General features: G+C 36.5%; 1 protein-coding gene across 3 annotated transcripts in view; it reads right to left on the reverse strand.

Moving 5' to 3' along the window:
• Positions 1-3,126: 3,126 nt before the first annotated feature.
• The window catches only part of LOC120430518 (protein spaetzle 3), a 39,469-nt gene continuing 18,563 nt past the window's right edge, over positions 3,127-24,032 (reverse strand). For all 3 annotated transcript variants that reach the window (XM_039595631.2, XM_052707893.1, XM_039595630.2), the window contains 5 exons: positions 14,063-14,196; positions 4,795-4,919; positions 3,977-4,381; positions 3,792-3,917; positions 3,127-3,730 (listed from right to left, as the gene is read on the reverse strand). In XM_039595631.2, the coding sequence (XP_039451565.1) occupies positions 3,574-3,730; positions 3,792-3,917; positions 3,977-4,381; positions 4,795-4,919; positions 14,063-14,196 (947 nt within the window). In that variant the 3' untranslated portion in view covers positions 3,127-3,573. The remainder of the gene's footprint in view (positions 3,731-3,791; positions 3,918-3,976; positions 4,382-4,794; positions 4,920-14,062; positions 14,197-24,032) is intronic.

Genomic DNA, 24,032 nt, shown 5'->3' on the forward strand with positions numbered 1-24,032 from the left:
CAGAGGTGATTGACTTAGGTAGTGACTGAATTTCTATGAGCGGTTTGATTAAAAGCAATCGATGGAAAATAGAAAGAAAGCATCAATCAAATTTAAATGATTCAGCCTAGAGGTTCGCAGCAACAACAATTACCAAAAAAATCGGAAATGCTTGACCAATACTAAAATTATGATGAATTACTAAGATTGCTTCGAAAATTAATGAATTTGTTTATTTTATAAATTTATTGACCTGATCATTTCCATTGCACAGTGGCCCAGATAGCAAAATTAAGTGGAAATCAGACTTTTCACGAATTTGTTAAGTTTTCGAGGTGTCTTATGAAGCAATTTTTCAAATGGGAAGAGGGAATAATGACTTTTTCGTAGACACTAAAATTTTATTTTGCGATCTACGCCCTACGCAAGCCAAAATTACGAATGTAACAATTCAGGGTTCAGTTTTAATGAAAATCAATGTTCAGAGCACTTTTATAGCTCTTGAGCAGATATTTACGAAATCTGCCAAAATCTTTTTTGTATTTTTTTTTTATTTGGCTCAAACTGTTTTGGATGCCTTGACCAAAGAAACCATTTTGTGTTATTGATTCATCCATACAAGTCTCCATACAATTTTGACAGCTGTCCATAAAAAAGTACCTAATAATTGAGCAAATCCAGCTCAAATCAGGAATTTTTCTAGTAACGTCGTGATTCGAATTCCCGGACGCTTCGAAACCCGGACACTTCATTTTGTTTTATCAATTTTTTGGATATAAGTTCGCATTATAAATGTCAAAAATGCGTTATTTCATGAATTCTAACATTAACTTTCATTTAAAGTTTGTTTGAACGCTGTAGTTAATGCCAAAACAATTAAATACAATAAAATTATAAGTTTACCAAAAATGCGAAATATTTCACCTGAAATATTTCTTAGGCATTCGAAGCACCGGGAAGGCAAAGCAGAAATTTATGGTTTCGATTTCCTTAAATTCTAGCAAATTTTTATATAAACTATCGATTGTTTTTGTGTTAACAGCTTATTTGAGACCTAAAGAATGCCATTCACTAATATTTAAGTTCAAATTTGTGCGATTCATAAGTAAAATCGAGTGTCCGGAATTCGAAGCAAAAGTGTCCGGATTTCGAATCAGCTTTTATCAGTGTCCGGGATTCGAAGCACAACAAGTCATTTTAATTTTTAAATTTTGATGAAAAAACGTTAAAAAAGTCATATTTTGCATGCATTTTCTTGAAACTGTCTGTTTATACTACCTCCTGATTAAGTTTCTATATTTCGCACTTATTACATGATTTTTTGCCAGCTACAACAAAAATGATATGCTACTAAGTGTCCGGATTTCGAATCATGACGTTACTTTTGTACCCGACCCTCTCCGATTTCAATGATACTTTGTAAACATGTTATCCTAGGCCTATATAAGCCATTTTTGTGTATATGGAGCCAATTGTACTCGAAAATAACATTTGAGAAGGGCGTAGCTTATTTAAATATTTTTGTATTTTGCCATTTAAAAAGTACTGCATCTCGAAGCCGTTGCATCGTATCAAAATGTGGTCAAACAAACTTGTAGGAAATTGGACGGGTTTTCTGAAAAAAATACACTGACATAAAAATACACGCGATATCTATGAGATTTTGGATTTTTAAGTTTAATAGTAATATTTTAAGGTGATGTCACGATTTTTTTTCGTTCGAAATTTTTGTGGAAGTAGGCTAAAATGTTACAAAAACACTAACGAAAAATGCAGAATGGTATGTCTCTCCTAAAAAAATACAAAAATCATTTACTGAAACTGTTTTTTTTTTTTTAAAGTGGTCTAAACGTTATTTTTTTTTAACCGATAGTGAGACTCGATTCGCCAGCCAATTTTAATCAATAAATGATTTTCTTTGTGTTGTTTGTAGAAGCATTTTACATATAGTGATTAGTTTTTCATTTCAATTAACTATTTCTGGACCATGAATTCAGAACCATCATTGACAGTCATTGCCCCAAAAGTGAAGGACACCATCTACCCCCTTAACACTGGAACGCCCAACGCATGTCCAACTTACACGGACGCCCAAGGCTCCGAAAAAAGGTGGAACAGTAACTTCAACTCGCTGGTTCTCGGGCATTACTCAACCAATCGGGACGATTCTTGTTTCCAGTGATTTGTAAGAATGTCTAAATGATCCTAAAATTTTGCAGAACTTGATTTGAACAAATGTGTAATTTCTGCTACCGAAAACATCGTTCCACCTTTGTTTAAAACGACTGCCTCCGCGGATTTTTAGGCGATTTTTTTTTTACACGATGTTTTGATCGCAAAAATTACAGATTTGATCAAATTGAGTTCTGCAAAGTTCAAGAATAATCAAGACATCCTAACAAATCAATGGAAAGAATCATCTTGATTGGTTGAGTTATGCCCGCGAACCATTAAGTTGAAGTTACCGTTCTAACTTTTTTGGAGCCTTGGGCATTGGAATGTTAAATAATATGTTATATTAAACCCTGAAATATGTAAACCTACTTGACCAAAATGTCGAGCTCATGTATGCGTTTTATCTTTTCATTCATCATCGGTCTGATGTCTGAGCGGGCTAAGGCGTCAGTCCTTACTGTTGGTGCTGGGTTTGAATCCCATCGGTTGTAACTTATTTTTGTGTTAACACCAATTGTATATACAGTATGGAATATTTAAGTGTCTTCATTCACAAAGGTGATTTTTTGCTGTATTTTTTGGCTACCTCAAGTATGATTTTTTTTGGTAGATAGTGCCCATGATTGACCATATCTCAAAAAAACGATGAGTTCATATTTAAAATTTACTAAAATTTCTTCTAAAAACATTGGTTGCTGAGATACAGCAGATAAAAGAAAAAACAAACGTGAAACTTGAAGTTTTTATAGTTTCAACCAATTGACACGGAACTTGAAAGCTTGAAATATTTCTCCAGAACTTCATATGAAATATTTCTAAAGCATAAGCTTTCTGTTGTTCATGCGTCTACATTCCAATAGATGTCTCGCCAAACGTTGAGAAGAGTTTGGTCGCTTATAGTTGCATCGATGTCTCTCGTTTGAATATCGCAAAGATACGTTGACATTTTCGGATAAAAGTAACATGATTAACTAGTCGTAGAAATAATTTAATCTACATTATTTACAGAGCATAACTTAGCATAAAAATCGTCTATTCTTTCTCCTAAATAGGTAACGAATCTTCAGCTAAGCAAATTTCGGCGACTACGCATTGGTGTAGCCGTATTTTGGTCCAGATCGGGTAACCTTAAATGGTAAACTATCAGCGAGCGTCGCTGCAATGACTTAAAATGCTAGATTTTACTTTTAAACGATGGTTTGAATCTCTTTCGTATAGTTTCGTTTACGCTTGCACTTTTTTAACCTTACATCTACCACTAGACAAACGCATACAGCACATAGAATTCACTCCGATATTGGGGGTCAACACGCGCACTTACAAACTAGCAAACTAAAAGGACAAGACTTTGTTTCGCGAACCATCAAACAATGGGCGGGTGGTTTTCTAATGTTCTGATCAACTGTTGTATTGCTTAACTTAAGGATTACACCTGCACACGCAGCACGAAGGAAACAGGAACCAGTCCATGAAGATACCCTTGCAGTCGTTGTCCGGATCGTACGCCAGTAGTCGGTGCCATTTGTACTTTTGCTCGCAGCCACAATCCCCGGAACAGCGGGACGTTTGAGTTTTCCTGATTGACGAGACTCAGTTGAGGGTTTGTAGGTTTAATAAGTATGTTTCGGGATACTTACGAGCACACCTCCTGGTGAATAGCCTGCTCAAAGTGTTGCGTATTCACGATGGCACGGACTTTCCCCGCTGAATTGGAAGCCCAGTACGGCGTAACAATTTCGATCTTGGACTCACAGGCGTCAACCCTGAAAAAATATCGCATATTAGTGAAGGAGAATTTCAGCTGAGGTTGTGTACCACTCACCTTCCCGTACTCTCCCCGCTGCTATCCGTTGACGATTGCCGCCCATTGGTCCTGCTACTTCCGTTCCCATTTCCACTTCCAGCTCCGCTTCCGGACCCGCTCCCAGAACCACTCGATCCATTGCGACCCGTGCTCTGTCGTTTCTTGCGCAGCTTCCCAAAGTACGACTCCCCACCGTTGACGTACAAGTCCGGCTCGTCCGCTGAGCCCGGCGCCCCGTACAGATCCATCAGCTCTGGCAGTATCGTAAAGGGGTCATCCGCGCCTTGCAGGTGCCGTTTCCGCTTCCGACCCCCCGTTTGGCCCGGCTGCTGCAGCGGTGGATACCTCGAAGTCATCTCGAAATCGCCGTACATTCGCTTCATCAGGGCCTTGTTCTCGTCGATGAACGTTTCAATTTTGTCTCTGTGTGGAAAAACAAACAAAACCTCGGCTCAGTTCAACCCGTCCATCGTGGGATAAAGACATTTATTAGGCCCGCCGCGGCCGGTTCACACGGCAAGATCTGTGACAGATTGGAGGATCAGCTAGATCGGGGGTGACGATAGTGAAAGATATCGCAGCGGTGAGGGGCGACGCGACACGGACGACCTTGCCATTCTCTAATCAAGTCTTGCTGGTGCCGCCGTCGGCTGACGAACTCCAGCGCGATGAGTGAGCTCTGTTTGCGTAGCTTTTCGAGCTCAATTCGAGCTGACCTTTTCTTATGCCTCTCTAAATGTCGCATTGGTGCTGCATAATTATAAATCTTATTGTTTTACGGTTGTATTGTCGACGAGGGGAAACTGACACTTTGGAACCGTTCTGAATATACTCACATTGGGTAGGTATTGCCCGCCGTCGGGCAGAACAGCTGATGGTTCTTCTTAACACAAGGAACACCTTTGATCACATCACCTCGCACGTTGAGACCAAGCGCTACCGACAGGGCCGTCCACCAGATCTGGAAGAACGGACAGAAAATTGTTAGATATTGCTAGGTATTAGGGTACAAAGAATTCAAACAAAAACTTGAGAAGATTTAATTCAAAAAATTACAAAATTATTTGATTTGATTGTTGATTATGTTTTTCAACATTCAATTTGGATGCCATGTAGAAGTAATTGATTCAATATTCGATTCGGAATAATTATCTCCTCAGAATATTGACAAAAACTGCTTTTTTAAATTGAAAATTGAGACACTAATAAAAAATGCTAGCTGGATAATACCGCTTCCTTTTCAAAATGATTTTCTTAACTTTGTTCTCTTTTTTTGAACGTAAAAACTCTATTCAGGCCTATTTTCATGCAGCAATTAGAATTTATTAAAAAAATATTTTCCAGTCGATATTAATACTAAACAGGTTCTTAGTTCAATGGTCTTTTCCAACTAAATCTCTCCTAAATTTGTCAACCGCAAACGATGACATTTACTTATTATCACACTGAATTCCTACAACACCAAAAAACCTGTTCCGTAAAAATGTGACCCGTCTGGATCGCTAATCATTCCCATTTATAACAACACCAGCGATAGAATCCCCGCATCCAAAATAGTCTTGAATTTGTCAACCGATGAGCTTAAGAATTCCAATCTACCCGAAAGCTGAAATTTCTATCCCCTCCCAACCACCGTCGAAATCCAGACTGGTCGAGATGAAAATGTCAATGAACCACACATGCGCCAAAAGTATGATTAATGAACTTTTGATATGGAAATGTAATCGACCGCGGTGAAAAGAGCAAACAAAATTGTTTATGTTTTTGCGGTTGAAAAGGTCGCGCGACGTCGAACCTATTTCATAATGATCTTTACGACTGCAGGGTTCCCATCCAGCGGGCAGTTTCGTAATGAAAATTAATTAACGTCAATCAACACGTGCTGCTCCGAACCCGCTGATGCGGCCATCTGTGTACTCCTGGCGCGCGAAATTCCTGCGAGAATCCCCCGAAGATGCGCGCGAGGACTCGTTGCGAATAATTAATCACTCCGCTCTCCTCAACAAGTGTTTTTGCTCGAGCTGGACGGGTTGTCTGTGACAGATTAAAATATGCCAATTTTTTATGCAAATACTCGCGCGATCGCGCCAAGAATGCGCGGTTTATCGCGATTCCGGGCTGAACTTGAGCTGACGTCGAAATTAATCAGCCGGAATTTCACCTGCGAGCGAGTGTGTCTCATGCCGGGTTCTGTATCGAAAACCGGTTCCCCACTGGGCAGCGATGTCAAGCTTGATTTATTCGTACAGAACGTGGCGGAGAGGCGATTCTAAACATGGGACCAGTCAAACTGGCAGCACTGCCGTTCCATCTCCGTTTGATGCTGAATCGATCGTTCGCTGACCGATCCGATCTCGATGAAATCACTCTCGCGGAATTTGAATAAATTCTAAATTCGTGCAGAACTGCCCATGCCGGATGTATTGGAAGGCAAATCTGCAACTTCATCTCTCGTGCCCGGATTCCACCGCGGGGGCAACATAAACATAAAAAGCCATCACGGTCTGTTTGGACGGGGTCTGTCAAAGTTGTCACTATTGTGTTGGAGCTCCCTGCCCGAGGCTGAAGAAGGAAGTAATTTTCTCCCGAGGGCAAGAAACACAAAGGCCGATCGTGACCATGAATCGGTTTATGACCGGCGGTGTCGATCGTTGCCATTCACACTTAGCCTGCGCAAAGATGAAGTATGAAGTCGCGTGCCAATTAATCTTGAGGTGGTATTTAGACCACATTTCCTTATTCGAGATTGGTAGATGAAGATCGTTACTCAGTGCAATTCGGAGATCGTAATCCTTGTGGAATATCCCATGAAGGAAATCCACCTGAAACATATCTTGACCACCTGTGGTCAAGCCGCTGCTGACAGCAGCCTGCACTAACTCGATAATTCAATAGATTACCTGCAAAGCACCAACCAGCTGCCTTTTCCCGGCCAAAGTTTCCCACAGCCGGCACTCGATCTCGATACCGTGGCAGCCATAAAACCACCACACCCTGGCCCGCGATCCAAATCAAACAGTGTTTCAACGACAAACGGCGGCGGTGACGCCGGAGAGCTGAACGTTATTAAAATGTAAATTAATTTACGTATCGCGCAACTGCGCCAGGGACAAGGCCAGCCATGTCGGCAGGTTCTTGGCGCACTCTGTGGACCGGTAATTCCCTTCCCGTGACACTCTGGTTCGACTGTAACCATGGACGAATGTGTATCAAGATCGTGGTGAAACCAGTGCTACCGTGCCAGGGCTAGCTGGAATAGTTGAATAAATCAATTTGTTCATCGTGCACAACTCTGCGATTTTAAGTGTGGCGTCCAGATTTTTGTCTTCAAGTTTACCGATGTTGATTTTTTTTATTTATAATCTCATAAACTGTCACGCCAAGTTTGTACGTGTAATGAATTTGTCGTTGAAAAATGCTTTGCAAAAACGTATGTACAGATGGTGAGCATGAATCAGCGCCAGAGACCGAACATTCGTTGATTAGCATTCCAAACAGGTTGATCCCGATCAGCAACGGTTGATGGCGATACCAACTCTATGTGTCCACAGGGGAAACCATGTGTAAAATATTGACCAGCGTTGTACGAAGTAGAGTGGTTCAAAATTGACTTTTGATACTGGGCAAAAGTCATATTGATCCGAGCAGCCCAAGCCTTGGCTTAGCTTAGCCAAGTACATTTTCTTTGCGATTTTGTGTGGAGAAAGTCACTCTTCATTTCGTCAGTTGTGTGCTATCTTGTGACAACGACCATTTAGTTCTTTTCGAGAAAATCGATTTTTAAAGTTTGTTGGTAAACAATTTCAAAACTATGAATGATAGGGCCAAACTTTTTGAAGCAATCGGTTCGTATACTATCGCTTATAAAACGCTCCAAGTTTCAATTAATTTGGTAACACCAGTTAAAAGAGACAGTATATAATGTAAACAAACATCTGAAAAGCACGTGTCACAAGTGTGTTTCGAAAGTAAAATTGTACTACGTGTCACAAGTGTGCAAAGAATTCCCATACAAATTAAAATAAGCTCAAATCAATGGTTTAATCGACTTAATCAGTATATTTTTTATAAACAAAAGGTTGCATTGCCTTTAGAAAGTATGTGTGGACATAAATTTATGAAAAACAAGACAAATTTTCCACATTTTCCAACAACATGTATGACGTGTCACAAGTGTGCACAATCATTTTGAGCATGAGCATGAGCATGAGCATGGTTGACTGCCAATGAGCTGCTACTCCGTTATTGACAGATCAGCTGAAGTTAAACAATGAATCAAAAATGATCAGTGGGAGCCAACCATCCGTTCACTGCTTAACCTCTGAATATCTCTACTTTATTAGTCAATACCGGCGCCCTCCCAAGAAGCCTGCAGTTCAACGAAAGGGAGGAATGTTAGTCCGATAGTTGAAGTTGCAGACTCATCAAGCACATAGCTTTTCGTTATATACTTGTTGATACCGCTTGAGACCGTTGAATCCACAGCATCTCCTTCAAGCATCACGTGATTAATTTTTTTTTAGGTTAGTGGGATGAGGTATTGGCTTTTCGATGCCTCCCGAGCTACGACGCTATGGGGAGGACTTTCATAACAGACCCTTCCGAGCAACGATGCTATGGGAAGGTCTTTCTGGTTAACACACAAAATCATTCACACACAGTTATTTTGCTCCACTATTAACTCAACGATCCAAATTGTCAGTGCGTCTTTCTTTCATTATAAAGAAATGGCTTTTTCACCGCAAAAACATTAAACCTTATTCGAAAAAATTAAACACAATCCACCCGACGCCGTGCCTTCCGATCAACGATGATATAGGAAGGGCTTTAAAAATCACAAAAGAAATCACTTTTCACTCCGAATATTTTTTACGACCACGCGCTCCCTTTGTCAATTATGCACTGATGATGCTGCATTTTCAGAGGGTAATCTTCTCCTCGCAGCACACAATACACGACAAAAATGCGAAACAAAAGGCGCACACAAAAAAAAATCACATTTCACTCCGAGTATTTTTACGACCACGCGCTCCCTTTGTCAATTATGCACTCTCACAAGTGTGCACAATCATTTTGATGATAAATTGGTCTATGTCACAAGTGTGTATTGCGATATCCGGGAAACGGAAGCGAGTTTCCAAAATCGGTTTAAAGCATCTTGCAGTGTTTGTTAAGTATAGCAAAACGTCATCATTAACTCATTTTCGACCAAAATGGTCTATGTCACAAGATAGCACACTGCTGACGATATAATGAATCCAAAATAAGTTAATTTTTAAGATGAAGCTATGCGGGTTTGTACCGGGGTCAAAATCCGTCGACCTCTTGCTTGTTACGGCGGTAGACCCACTGGTCTTGACTCTAAGCAGTTCTTGGATGACCCAGATCATCAGAATAAGTTGTTACAACAATGTAAATACTGTAGCCTACCACACTCATTGAAGGAGTCTGGGTAGGATCCGTTGTCAACATTTTGAAGTTTTGACTTGTTTCTTTGGTAAGCTGACGCTCTAATCGAGTCCGCCCCATATGTAAAAACAGCAAGTCGAGAAAAATGCAAGTCAAATTTGTCCGCCCATAAAGCTACGTGTTAGAATTTCACAAAAAGTAAATTTTCTACGGTTTTCAGGATCAAAGTACTAAAGTTTATTGGGTTTTCTGATAGTTCACATGATTTCAAACCAAACTGCATCATTAACTCAATATTGACGGAATTGATTTGAGCGGCAGTAAGCCTGTTGCACAAAATTCGTAGTGTAAATCAAGAAATATGGTACACTGTATCAAGTTCTAAAACACAAAAACGAAAACAAAATGCGAAAGAAACTCTTTTCCAAAATGATCAACAAGCTAAAAGTGATAATGATTGCAAGAAAGTGCTTTTGTTTCTAGTTTTTAGTTGTCGCTAATCTATTTTGACTGAAAATATCAAAGTATTTTGAAAATTTTTTGTTTGTCACTGAAAAAACTAAATATCAAATATAAAACATATTTTTATTTGAGGCAGAAAGTATCCCTAAAAGTTTTATACATTTTAACAATTGAATGCCCTGTATAAATAAAGCCTTCCAAATTACGGGTTTTTCCAATCATGAAAGTACAGAAAAAAATAAAAATGCTTGGAAGTGCTTAATTTGGTTTAAAACGCTGAAATAGGGTATTTCAACCATTAGTGGACCCCCTAGTAGAGCCGACGCACATTTTTCACAATTTTTAAATATTTTAAGCACTTTTTCATAACCCTTTGTACAAAACAATGAAATCTGAAGTCTTTTGAACAATTTTGACTATTTGTTTCATCAGTAATTTGTTTTTGAGCAGAAAAATAGCCATTTGAAAAAAAAGTTTTTTTGCCTGTTATGGACCCCTTTTTGGGTCTCGTGGCGCAGGGGTAGCGGCTTCGGCTGCCGATCCCGATGATGCTATGAGACGCGGGTTCGATTCCCGCCTTATCCACTGAGCTTCTATCGGATGGTGAAGTAAAACGTCAGTCCCGGTTTCTCCTGTCTCGTCAGAGGCGCTGGAGCAGAAATCCCACGTTAGAGGAAGGCCATGCCCCGGGGGGCGTAGTGCCAATAGTTTCGTTTTTCGGACCCCTTTTTCCTATAGTGGACCCGGGTCCATAATACGATTGTGGACCCGGGTCCACTATAAGAAAACTATTATTTTTATACCAAATTTAACCGATATTTGATGTTTTGATGCATGGTGAAAGTCTTATGATAGATATAATGAATAAAAGATGGATTTTCCATCATAAACAAATATGTTTTGTTAACAAATTTGGCTTAAAACAACAAAAAACCTAACAGACATTTAAACAAATTTATTTCCGAAAAAGATCAAAGAAAACGTTTCAAAAACAATAAAAACATTAAAATGATAAAAAAAGTAATTTTGATGCACATTTTTCCATATAAATAACATACATAAATAGTTGACCGAAACAAAACAATTATTTTCAAAAAATGTTTTGTTCTTGATTTATTATTGGGTAATTCTCTACCAACTCACACGAAATCGGGAAAAGTTGCCCCGACCCCTCTTCGATTTGCGTGAAACTTTGTCCTAAGGGGTAACTTTTGTCCCTGATCACGAAACCGAGGTCCGTTTTTTGATATCTCGTGACGGAGGGGCGGTACGACCCCTTCCATTTTTGAACATGCGAAAAAAGAGGTGTTTTTCAACTATTTGCAGCCTGAAACGGTGATGAGATAGAAATTTGGTGTCAAAGGGACTTTTATGTAAAATTAGACGCCCGATTTGATGGCGTACTCAGAATTCCGAAAAAACGTATTTTTCATCGAAAAAAACACTAAAAAAGTTTTAAAAATTCTCCCATTTTCCGTTACTCGACTGTAAAAAAATTTGGAACATGGCATTTTATGGGAAATTTAATGTACTTTTCGAATCTATATTGTCTCAGAAGGGTCATTTTTTCATTTAGAATAAAAATTTTCATTTTAAAATTTCGTGTTTTTTCTAACTTTGCAGGGTTATTTTTTAGAGTCTAACAATATTCTACAAAGTTGTAGAGCAGACAATTACAAAAATTTTAATATATAGACATAAGGGGTTTGCTTATAAACATCACGAGTTATCGCGATTTTACGAAAAAAAGTTTTGAAAAAGTTACTTTTCGCGTTTCTTCTTTGTTTCGTCGTCCGTGTCTGTCGCGGGTGACCATGAATGGCCATGATCGATGACGACCAACTTTTTCAAAACTTTTTTTCGTAAAATCGCGATAACTCGTGATGTTTATAAGCAAACCCCTTATGTCTATATATTAAAATTTTTGTAATTGTCTGCTCTACAACTTTGTGGAACATTGCTACACTCTAAAAAATAACCCGGCAAAGTTAGAAAAAACACGAAATTTTAAAATGAAAAATTTTGTTCTAAACAAAATAATGACCCTTCTGGGACAATGAAGATTCGAAAAGTACATTAAATTTCCCATAAAATGACATGTTCCAAAAATTTTTACAGTCGAGTAACGGAAAATGGGAGAATTTTTAAAACTTTTTTAGTGTTTTTTTCGATGAAAAAAACGTTTTTTCGGAATTTTGCGTACGCTATCAAATTGGGCGTCTAATTTTACACAAAAGTCCCTTTGACACCAAATTTCTATCTCATCACCGTTTCAGGCTGCAAATTATTGAAAAACACCTCTTTTTTCACATGTTCAAAAATGGAAGGGGTCGTACCGCCCCTCCGTCACGAGATATCAAAAAACGGACCTCGGATTCGTGATCAGGGACAAAAGTTACCCCTTAGGACAAAGTTTCACGCAAATCGAAGAGGGGTCGGGGCAACTGCTGTGTGAGTTGGCGGAGAATTACCCTATTATAAAATATCATTTCAAACTGCAATTATGATTCTTCAGTTAAGTTCAATTAACTATAGTTTTTTTTATTAATTATAAATTCTTACGGCTTCAGCAATTTTGATTCTTTTAACATGAAAACAGCTATATTTATACTCATAAATAAAAAATATGCAATTAGGTTGATTACAACAAGCATTTATTGTATGTTTAAGAGAAACTTTTGCTTAAATACACAGTTTTCTCCATTTTTGAAGGTTAAATTAACAAGGGTCCACTTTTGGAAAAGTTAGGATTTTCGTTGTCCTATATTGGACCCCCTAATTTTTGCTTTAAAATGAGCAGTTCTTCGCTTTATTCTAAAATAATTGATTAAACTTACATGATTTCGACTTACTGGAGTTAAATAACCAGGCAAAAAATGATTGGATAGTTAATTCAATCATAAAATAGAAATTCTGTTTTGTTGTGAAAACGCTAGTGGCCATGGCTGATTTAAGACGTCGAACTCAAAACACTTATTTTGGCAAAAAGGACAATTCAATGTCAGTCAACATTGTTTTAAATGATGCTGGACATGCCAAATAAAAGATTTGCTGACAAAAACACGCTTGAAATTGGGATTTTATTGATTTTTTCATCAAAAATCCTTCAGAGGATCCACTATAGGAAAGGGGTCCACTAATGGATAACATACCCTATTTTATAACAATTTCCTGATGCTGTCAATAATTTGCAAAGTGTTTTGTTTTTCCTTTGAGCTTCACGTCTCTTGATTTTTTTATGAAAACTTTGATTTTTTTCTTTGGTTGAGCGAGTTGTGGCGCTATAACCACGGCAAGTAGTGTCCAGGGCATTTGTGGAAATACGATGTCCCATCCAAGAGGGTCCCGGAGCACCAAAACTTCTTAGCATGGTGCTCCCAACGATTTATTGCTATAACAAACAGGAACGTGAGCGGGGGATCCCCACGTTTCTTCCTCCCCTGTAGATTCAGAAATGTGTTGTTGTTTGAACATTCGTGCTCAAACTCAATCCAATTCAACGAATCATCTTTGCGGTTAACTTTACGCAGTTGGCCTGGCCGTTTTAACGTTTGTGATGTTTCAAAGCAATTTATTGCATTGGGGCACTGCAATTGTTAATAATGACAAGAGGATGCTAGGCGTTAATCAACCTAAGGCATTTTCCAGGATGCCCTCGAAAGACTGGCTGCGCTAGGGTTAGATTAGATTAGATTAGATTAGAGAAAACTTTGATTTTTTTTCTTTGGATACTAAATGAACAAAATATACGATTCACATATTAGAAAAATCTATCGTTTAATGTAAATTTCAGATGTTAGTTCAACTAATAAGTTACATTCTAAATGGGAACAAACATCAAAATCAAATTATTCACTCTACAGCATTGCCTTGGCGTTCTCGATTGCGAGATTCCTACTCGAAACTAAGTGTCCGAAAGCTTGATTGTTGAGGCAATTGCAAACCTCTTTTTACACCTTAGCTTCCATTCACCCCGGAATTCGAACTGACGACCTTTGGATTGCGAGTCCAACTGCCTACCAGCGACCCCACCGAGGCAGGACCTAGGGAAACGACTCCTATACCTGGACTGAGCTATCGACCTAAACCTTTACGTTAGACCGGGGCCAACATTTACTTCCCCATCCGACGGAAGACGTTTTCCAGACGTGATTATAATGTCTACAAATTAACAACCTATTGTAACACCCACAAGTAATAATCATCCAAACCAAACCTATCAGTTGTACTCACCGGTATCTGGACGAACGTTCCGTTGCTGACTTGAGGATACGCGAATAATGGCACGACAGGAACTGTTCCATTTTTGAGAAATATGGGCCCTTGGATGGGCGTTACCGTTGGCATGCGAGGGTTTTTCCGATTATCTGTAAAGCAACAAAGAGAGAAAACGAAAATTCAGTCACTTTCCCCTTTCAAGAGACAGCTAGCGCGCGACACTGTGCAGCCGTGAAGTCTGACTAAATCGGCAATCCGTATGCCCGTTGGACAGATGTGTAAATTTTCGCGCGGAAAAGGTGATTCCCCGCTGAAACAGCGCTAAGATGTGATCGCTCAGCTGAGAACCTTGCACCCTAGCCGACCCGCGTCAAGGCGCGTACACAAGTGTACAGTGGGCTCTAATTGTTACCGTAATCTGATTGAGGCGATCGCAGTCGGGTGATAACGGATGAATATACACAGCCGACTAAGCGGTTCTAGGTAACAGAAAGTTCCACAGCGCCAGACAGTTCTGGGGAATGCTGGGTGTAATTGACTAAGACACCCAAAGAAAAAGAGGATTACGTGAAAATTCGTTCCAAGGTATAAACTTTTTGCCAAGCTATGATGCTAAGTAGAGGACTTGTTGAATCGCGTTGAAATTTCCCGAAATCCCCGGCCTAAACATGAAAGGTGTCGTCAGACCGCCCCTATTCATCAACGAGTTTGTAATTACCGGAATAGTCACGCGAAACGCACCCCGGCTGTCATGATTTATGCTTCCACTTCCCCCAGCGATGATCGCTGATCCAGTAGCAGGGTTTGTTTTGTTCAGAACATCGAGAAAGCACCGCACAGCCGACGATCGTTCCGCGCGATCGAAGCTTCATGAATTAATTGTTTACTTCCAAGAAGATGCTCACATGATCGTGTACCTTTTGCGCACGGGCGCGTGCTTCATTATCGATGGGAACCGGCGGTTTTATTTTACTTTAATAGTATGCTATTAATTGTGTAATGAAATCGTGAGCTTTGTTTTGCGTGCAGTAAAGAGTCGTCGTCGTCTCCGCGTAAGCTGCGCGACGTTGACAATGGAACCATTTTTAACTTCCCCTCGATCATCACATCTGCCCAACTGAAGTGAGTGATGGAATTCGTTTTCGGAACTGACAAGCGCCAAGCCATTCAAATCAAAAATCCGCGCTCCGAAATGATCTACGATTTCCACCCAAAAGTGACAGCTAGTGTGACAAGCGACAGTCATCAGATTTCCTCGAAGTGAAGAACACCCTATGGGGTGGAAAATTTGAATACAATAGGGTCGTCTGGGCACTTTTGGCACGTAGCACGCGAGCATGAGCGGCGAACCTGCTGAGCTGCTGAGTCTCCCGCCGACTTTGCACACTAATATCCAATAAATTATCTCAGCGTCGTGCATGTTAATGCACCATTTTCAAAGCATTTGCATGAGCGTATTTTCGCAGGTGGGTGTAAGAAAAAAAATGATCGACATTAATCGATCGATAAGTCAAAAGTTACTCCAAATTGAATGGTTTTTTTATCAATTTTTAATCAAGCACAAGAAACAATTCTCATGATACGTTTAACCGCAGGTTGTAAACAAAACATTTTTAAAATAAGTTCGGAACTTATACCTCATTTTTATTTCAAATTGAATTTTTTTTTATTTTTGAATACAAATTATTCCTATGCACAATTACTTTCGATTTTCTATCCAAATTCAATTCTGGTGAAGCGTGCAGCCGGCTAAGTCCAAGGCACTTCGACTGGATATTTCGGATCAAACACTTTCACTCTCTTTCACTGTCTCATTTACTGACTGACTTTATTTGATTTCAGCTTGGGTTTTTATACTAAATCTAGTTATTTACTTAATTATTTAATATCTTATATTTTTACCCCCACTCTAGTTTTTGATGTTGCATAATATATCCGTCCTTTTCGGTTTCACACCAAAAATTCTTCCTCTAACTTATATAATATATTTTTGTCTCATTTACAACCCCCACTCCAACCTGTATTTTTCTTGATATAATGAAAAGTTTCCTTAATTCCCAGAATTCTACAATATATAACTCTCTTTTTTTCTTATTTTATTTATTTTTCCCCCCACTCTAAAAATCCTTCCAAGTTATACATAATATCCTGGCCTATTTTATTTCTCTCACTCTTAAAATCCTAATATAAATGTTCTATTTCTTTCCACCGCGCTCTAATTCTCAGATTTTTCTCAGAAATTAGTCGCAGTCCTTTTATGACTTAACCCATAGATAATGTAATCTTTATTTATTTTCCAGTCGTGCCTGTCCTTTTTCACAGATATTGTTATTTGTTTGTTTCTCGTCGGGCACCTTTTCTGCGCGTGCCACTTAAGTGGGTCATAAAAGTGTTGTCGGGTTTTCCCGTCCTACGCTCCTAATTGATTTTTATTTGTCTTCCTTTTTCTTACAACTCTCCTGATTCGCCTTTTCCTAATATTTTCGTTTTTAACAGAGAAAATCTACTGTGAATTTTTCTGGTAAGGCGAGGGTCGCTTCATATCCCCACACTTACGAGCTAGATGTTTGTCTGCTAAAGACGATCATCTACTGTCAGCTAGGTATATGTTGGAAATTGGTTAGACTTAATATTTAACTTAATTTTGATTGTTATTACAATTGATTCTGTTCGATGATGATGATTATTAATTGATGATCTCGCTGATGTTGTGGCTGATGAAAAAAACTATCAACCTTGATGTTGATGTTGTGGCTGATGACGTTCCTTCCGTGTTGAAAAAAAAATTATATTGTTGTCATATCCACTCTTTTATTCAATATCAATCTTACGGTTTAAAATAATCAAGTCATTGCTTGGTTTTCAGTGAAAATGATTCTTGTCAACTTAATCTGATACCATTCTGTTTATGTCGTTTCTTTTCCAGCATATTTGAAGAAATTGTGTGGAGATTTGCGTCAATCCTTTATGTGTGAATACACTGTGCTATCCATTCAGTTGTTTTTAATTTGTAGCGAATTGCAGTTCCATTCATTTGTTTTGATCAGCATTAAACTGTGATTATGCAGTTTCATCCAATTGTAACGAGTAGCGATTGTATAGTATCCAATTGTTTTGATCTATATCTGATGTTCAGATCATGTTTCATCCTTCGTCTCATGAGTTAATCGTTCATAAAGTATTCGGTTCCATTCACATTTATTTTGATTGAACAGATATATCTTTCCTCCACACAAAGTTATTGCTGCACTGTTGCCATCGTTTTTCCAATTATCAGATTATCAATCCATTTGAATCAAGTTTCACCTTTCACCTCACAAATCCTATCATACCTCAACCGTTTTCGATTAATTGTTAGAGCTCGAGGAACTTCTGCGATGCTTGTTGATCTTGATGTCCCATTGGTGAACTCCGGAATCTTAATTTAATAAGTGTAGTGTTTGTGTATGTGGGTTTATAATTTAACATGTATTTGTTTTTTTTTTACTTAATTTTAAAACATTTTACGATCTTTTAAATTGTATTGTTGCATTGTATTGATTTTTCTTATCATTATTATTATTATTAATTACTATGCCCAGTTGAATATTTTACCTTTTTTTAAATGTGTAAAGTAAATCTTCCCCAGTTCCTGATGGGAATACCCGTGAAGAGTATCGGAGCCGGCATTTACAAAGCGGATTCAGTGGCAGTTTTTCACTCAACTAATGTTAACATGGCGACCTATGATGTCGTGATAAGGTCCAGTTTGTGACGATACACTACCTTCCCTTTACTAAGCAATCGAATCCAGAAGGGAAAAGATCACCAGTTGTGTTGGTCCGAGCCGGGATTTGAACCCCGATCTACCGCTTACGAGGCTCGGTCATTAATGTGCTATAATATATATTCCTTTCTTGTCATGGCTAAAAAAAATAAAAAAAAATAATTATTATTACAAGGAGAGTAGCCTACCTAAGATTTCGCTTGCGGAATCATCCTCCTCTCTCTCTTTTTATGCTGGAAATAGGTCGTTAACGCTGGTTTTTGTATATTTACTAATTATTCTGGAACTACCTTCTATATAATAAAAAAAAAAATGAAAATAATAAATTATAATTTTGTTTGTGGATATGTCGAACCATTTATCATACTTAAAACATTCTTTTACACATTCATTCTGGTCTGCAGTACCTTGTCCATATAAACACTCATTCATTCATTGATTCATTCAGTTCGCATCTCATTTTTGTTATTTTTTTATATATTTTTTTTTAATTTGATTTTCTTGAGCTCTTTTTTATGTTATCCTATTACGGCGCCAAATAATTTATTTTTAATTTTAATTACTTGAACGATAATTATATAAGTTCCTAGGAAAAATGATGATATTTCCGAAAATATTGAAATTCTTTTCATAATCGCTTTCAATAGTCTTATTAATTCATGATCCATTATTGGCGATGCTAATAAGGAATCGAATTTAAACCCTTGGTGACTGGTATTTTGCCCTGCCAAGGTTCTATACATTATCGTTGCTGCAATTCTGCCAGCGTTTTGTCCGAAAATCATGTTTCTCATTTTGTTTATACTTTCAGGATTATAAATGCCAGTTTCTATCAAATTTGGAATGGCTTCATAATTCCAATCTGTTACTAAGTCAGAAGTTAGTATAATTGGATTGTATGTTTCTCTTAATCTACTATCTACAGTGTACCAACGACCTCCTAAAACATATTTTACCGGTAATAACGGACTACAATCTATTTCGGTTCCCTTGTCTTGAATATGTCATGTATTTTCATTCATTTCATTCACACTTTAATATAATATCTTGTAATTTTCCATAGTTATTAGAGTGCACTCTTTTTTTTTCTTTGAATATTTGTTTTTTTTTTATACCACGTGGATTTTCAAAATTGTTAATTCATGCTATTATTCCATGCATTTAGTTTACATTTCTGTGATTTGATTAGTAAATAGCATTTATATTTATTAATGTTTTAGTTTAGTTAAGGCACTTTAAATACTTTCCTCTAATGTTTTAATCGCATGCAATCTATGACTATTTTAATCATTATAAGTTTAGCTATTTCTATGTTAATTATAATTCATGCATCCATATTAACTTATAACATTTAATTATCTAATTTAGTCATTAAACTTTTTCAACCTATTATTATGAATCTTCTCTAATTTATTACCATTTTTAATTACTGTTGTTTGCTCACTTGGCAAATCCACCACTTCATAAGGACCTCTCCATAAGCTTTGTAATTTTTTCCCGACACCTGATGGAATAGTTTCAACTATAACTAGATCTCCATACCAGGGTTGCCATTCTCTCGCATTTTTGTCATAAATTTCTTTTCTTTTGTGTTTTGAAGCCAATACATTTTGTACAGCTTTGTCGTGAATATTTTTAAAATTTGCTTTCATCTCTGTAACATAATCATCGTAATTTAGTTCTGTCTCCGTAACATTGTAGACTGAATTCGGAATTCTAGCTTGTCTACCATATAATAATTCAAAAGGTGAATATCCAGTAGATGAGTTTACTGTGGTATTAAATTGAAACGTGAAAAATGGTAATAACTGATCCCACGTTTGAGGATTTCCTGCAATGTAATTTCGTAAGAACGTTTTAAGTTCTCTATTTGAACGTTCAACTAAATTTGCCTGTGGATGATAGGCACTTGTATTAATTTTCTTGATTTTTAATATTTTGCAAGTATGTTTTAATAAATTACTCATAAAATTAGCTCCTTGGTCTGTTACGACTTCTGCTGGAGCACCAAATCGACAAATGAAATGCTCTACAAAAGCTCTTGCCACTGTCGTGCTTTCTTGATCCGGTAAAGGAGCAACTACTAAAAATCTCGTTAGATCGTCTTGAATGACTAATCCATACCGATTATTGTCTTCGGATATAGTTAAAATTACTATATCCATATAAACTTTCTGAAAAGGTTCTGTCGACGTTGTCGTAATTTTCATTGGAATTTTGTGTTTTGGCCAAATTTTATTTTTTTGACATGATTCACATTGCTTTACATAATTTTCAACGTCTCGACGCATATTATCCCATGTGAAAAGAGGACTAATACGTTGAAGCATTCTTCTTCCACCTACATGACCTCCTAATGGTGAATCATGAAATTCTTTTAACACCGTATCTCTGTCTTCCATTTTAACAAACATTCTAGTGTCATTTGATGCATATAATGTGAATATTTTGTTATATTTTCCAGCTATAAATCTTAAAATGTTTACATCTGGATTGTGTTGCAAATTTCTAAACGAAACAATTTGTATGTTTCGAACTGATTTTATGAAATCAGGACAATTTTCAAAACTTTTTACTAATCCATTGAAAAGTTCTTCAATGTTTGTTACTGATTTAACTGAGCCATTGATAATTAAACCATACATTTTGTGTTCCGGAATGGATAAAATATTATCATACAAGTAATCTTTCATACCATGTGGTAGGTCAACTAATTGAGATAATTCTTTAAATGCTGTTTTACTATTTAGTATTACGAATGTGGCATCCGCATCACTTTCGTTTATCATTGTTTTTGTAAATTTTAGTAATTTAAAATCAATTTCATCCTTATTTTGAGCATCGAAGAAGTCGTCTAAAGAATACTTTTTCCATGAATCATCTTCCTTTTCATTTCCAATATCGATTGTTTGTAATACGTCGATAGTTTCATTTAAATCCTCTTCATTTTGCGAGATATCATTTGTTATATCTATGTTGATATCATCTATAATTAGATTTTTCGAATTTCCAATTTGGTTTGATGAATCCTTTTGTTGACGTTTCTGTTGTCTGGTCACGACAGCAATTAAATTATTTTCTGAATTAATTTCCTCAACATCTTCATGTTTAATGCGAGAAAGAAAATCTGCAACAACATTTTCTTTGCCTTGTTTGTATCTAATGTCACACCCAATTCCTTGAATTTTTAATCTTAATTTTGAAAGAGTTGGTGAGGTTTCTTTTAATCTCCAAATTGCAATTAATGGTCTATGGTCAGTATAGACAATAAACTGTTGATTAAAAATATAGTGTTTAAAATACTCAATAGCCCATACAATAGCAAGTAATTCTTTTTCAATTGTATAATATTTCTTTTCAGAAATACTTAATGCTCTACTGGCGTATGCAATTGGATTGTCATTTGTTTTGGCATTTGATAATACTGCCCCTACAGCATAATCACTAGCATCTGTAGTAATCACAAATGTATCATTATAATTTGGACGAACTAAAATTGGTTCTGTCATCAAGCATTGTTTTAAATCATGAAATGCTTTTTCACAATCCTCTGACCATTTGAATTTGACATCCTTTTTTAGTAAATTATTTAAATGTTTTCGTTTATCTGCCATATTTGGTATGCATTTTCCGTAAAAGTTAACTGTTCCAAGAAACGAACGAACATCTTTTATGTTTTGAGGACGTTTTAAATTTTTAATAATATTTATATTATCTTCCGTTGGTCTAATTCCATGTTTGTCAATAGTATGACCCAAATATTTAATTTGTGTCTTCAAAATGCTACATTTGGACGGCTCCACTTTCAAATTATGACGACTTAAAGCATTTAAAATTTTGAACAGATTATCGTTATGTTCTTTTATGGTATTTCCAAATATAATAATGTCATCCAGATAGACAAAAGCCTTCACTGGTTGAATTTCAAAAAGAATAATATTCATTAGCTTTTGAAAAGTTGCCGGACTGTTTTTGAGACCCATAGGCATTCTTAAAAATTCATAATGTCCCTTCCAAGTAGAAAATGCAGTTTTAGCCGCATCTTTTGGATGAATGAGTATTTGATAAAATCCTGATTTTAAATCAATCGAAGAAAAATATTGAGCATCACCAATGTTATCCAGAATCTCGTTTATTAATGGAATCGGAAAAACAAATGGTTTCGTTATAAGATTTAATGCTCTAAAATCAACCACGATTCTGTATTTTTTCTTGCCATCAGCTCCCACTTTCTTCGGGATGCACAGTACAGGAGCATTCCAAGGACTTTTGCTAGGTTGAATAATTCCTAATTTAAGCATTTCTTCGATCTGTTCGTCAATATGAGTTTTCGTAGATTCTGGCATTCTATATTGCCGTTTATTAATTGGTATGTTTGTTGTTGTTTCAATTTCGTGAATTGCTGCATTTGTAAAAGTCAATTCATCGCCCTCGAGGAAAAATAATTTATTGAATTTTCGAATCATGAAAACTATGGCGTCATGATTTTCATTATTTAGATGTTTTAAATTAATTGTTTCTAAAAGTTTTTTTAATCTTTCTTCGCCGCATACATATTTGAACTTTTTATATTCAATGACGTCACAATCTTTGTCAATATCCAAGTTTAATTCCTTGGGAATGCATAATTCATCATCAAAATTACTTTGAGGAGAATTATGTATTTCATACGTTTGAGCATTATTTTCACAATAAGCTATAATATTTGCGTTTTCTTCATTCCCGTCATTTTCATCGTCACTTGAAGTAGATATTTCTTCACAATTAATATCTGCAAGATTCTCCTCATTTTTGTTATAATGATTATTAAAGTATAATCTTGGTTTTTGTAAAACAATGAAATTAAAATTTTTATCAATGAAAAGAGTGTGTCTCTTCAAGAATTCTGCACCAATAATTCCCGGTACAGGTAAATTCTTCATAACATAAAATTTTGTACTGAAAATTGTGTTACCAATCAACAATTCGATTATAACTGAACCCATTGTTTCATTACACGTATTATTGATGCCAGTTAAAGAAATATTATCTTTAAAATTGACATGAGAATAACCTATTTTATTTAAAACATTGCTTCTTATTATATTAACACTTGCACCTGTGTCAAGCAAGTAGTGAATAAAATTAAACGGGTTTTGTTTTGAAGCAATTCTTAATCTAAATTGTAGAAAAGGAGTTAAAATTATTTTGAGAATTTCGTGAGGGGGGTTGTAAAATTCTCTTTGCTCTCTTAAACTATTATTATTCCAATTATTATTCCGATTATAATTCCGTCTCCTAAAACGATTTCGAGCTCGGAATTCAGAGCGTCTATTAAATTTTCCATTTTGCCGGGTATTTCGGACGCCAAATCTATCGAAAACCCCAAAAATTAGTTTTTTCGTTGTGGATAATATGTTTTAGAATTATTAGACATATTATTCTGTTGAGAGCTAATTCCTCTATGAGCGTTAAAATTTTGGTTCGGTCGATTGTTTGAATGATTTTGGTTAAAATCACGATGTTGTTGTTGATGCCGGAATCTATTATTTTCCTGCGTAACATTTCTGTTATCATTATTCCTGTGGTAATTTTGTTGATAATTATTTCGAAAAACTGGTGCATTATTCGCCAAATTACCGTTATTATTATTATTGTAGTGTTTAAATTGGCTTCTGAAGTTAGTTTTCACAGTTGGTGTCTGTATGTTCATTTTCTGTACGTGTTTCTGAAGATCTTCAAATTCTTCATCACTGACGTAATGATGTTCGAGAGTATTCAAAAATTGCCTAAAATCTGTTTCCACAATATTTCTCGCAGTGCGCTGTAATTCAATGTTGTTTAAACCCGCTATGAAATGAAGTTTAAAATTTTTCATAACTAAACTGTTCTTATTGAAGTCTTCTACGGACTCTAAGTCTGCAAGAATTTCCAATGCTCTGTTTTTGTATGACTTAAATTTCTCAAATTGCTTTTGTGAGATTGTACCAATTGTTTTGAAAATATTTACCGATGATTTTTTTACACTGAATTCTTCAATCATATTCTGTTCAACCTTTTCCCATGGTAAATTTGAAATTGAATTTGCAAAAAATTTTGCTCTACCTTTTAATTTCAGTTTAATTACATTGATCAAAGGGGTATGAGACACTCCTTTTGGCATTTTACTGTAAAAATAATTAATTTGATCAATAAATGAAGTTAAATCTTCTGCATGTCCAAAGAAATCTGGAATGCAAT

This window comes from Culex pipiens, chromosome 2 (assembly GCF_016801865.2).
Source record: "Culex pipiens pallens isolate TS chromosome 2, TS_CPP_V2, whole genome shotgun sequence".
Classification (NCBI taxonomy): Eukaryota; Metazoa; Arthropoda; class Insecta; order Diptera; family Culicidae; genus Culex; species Culex pipiens.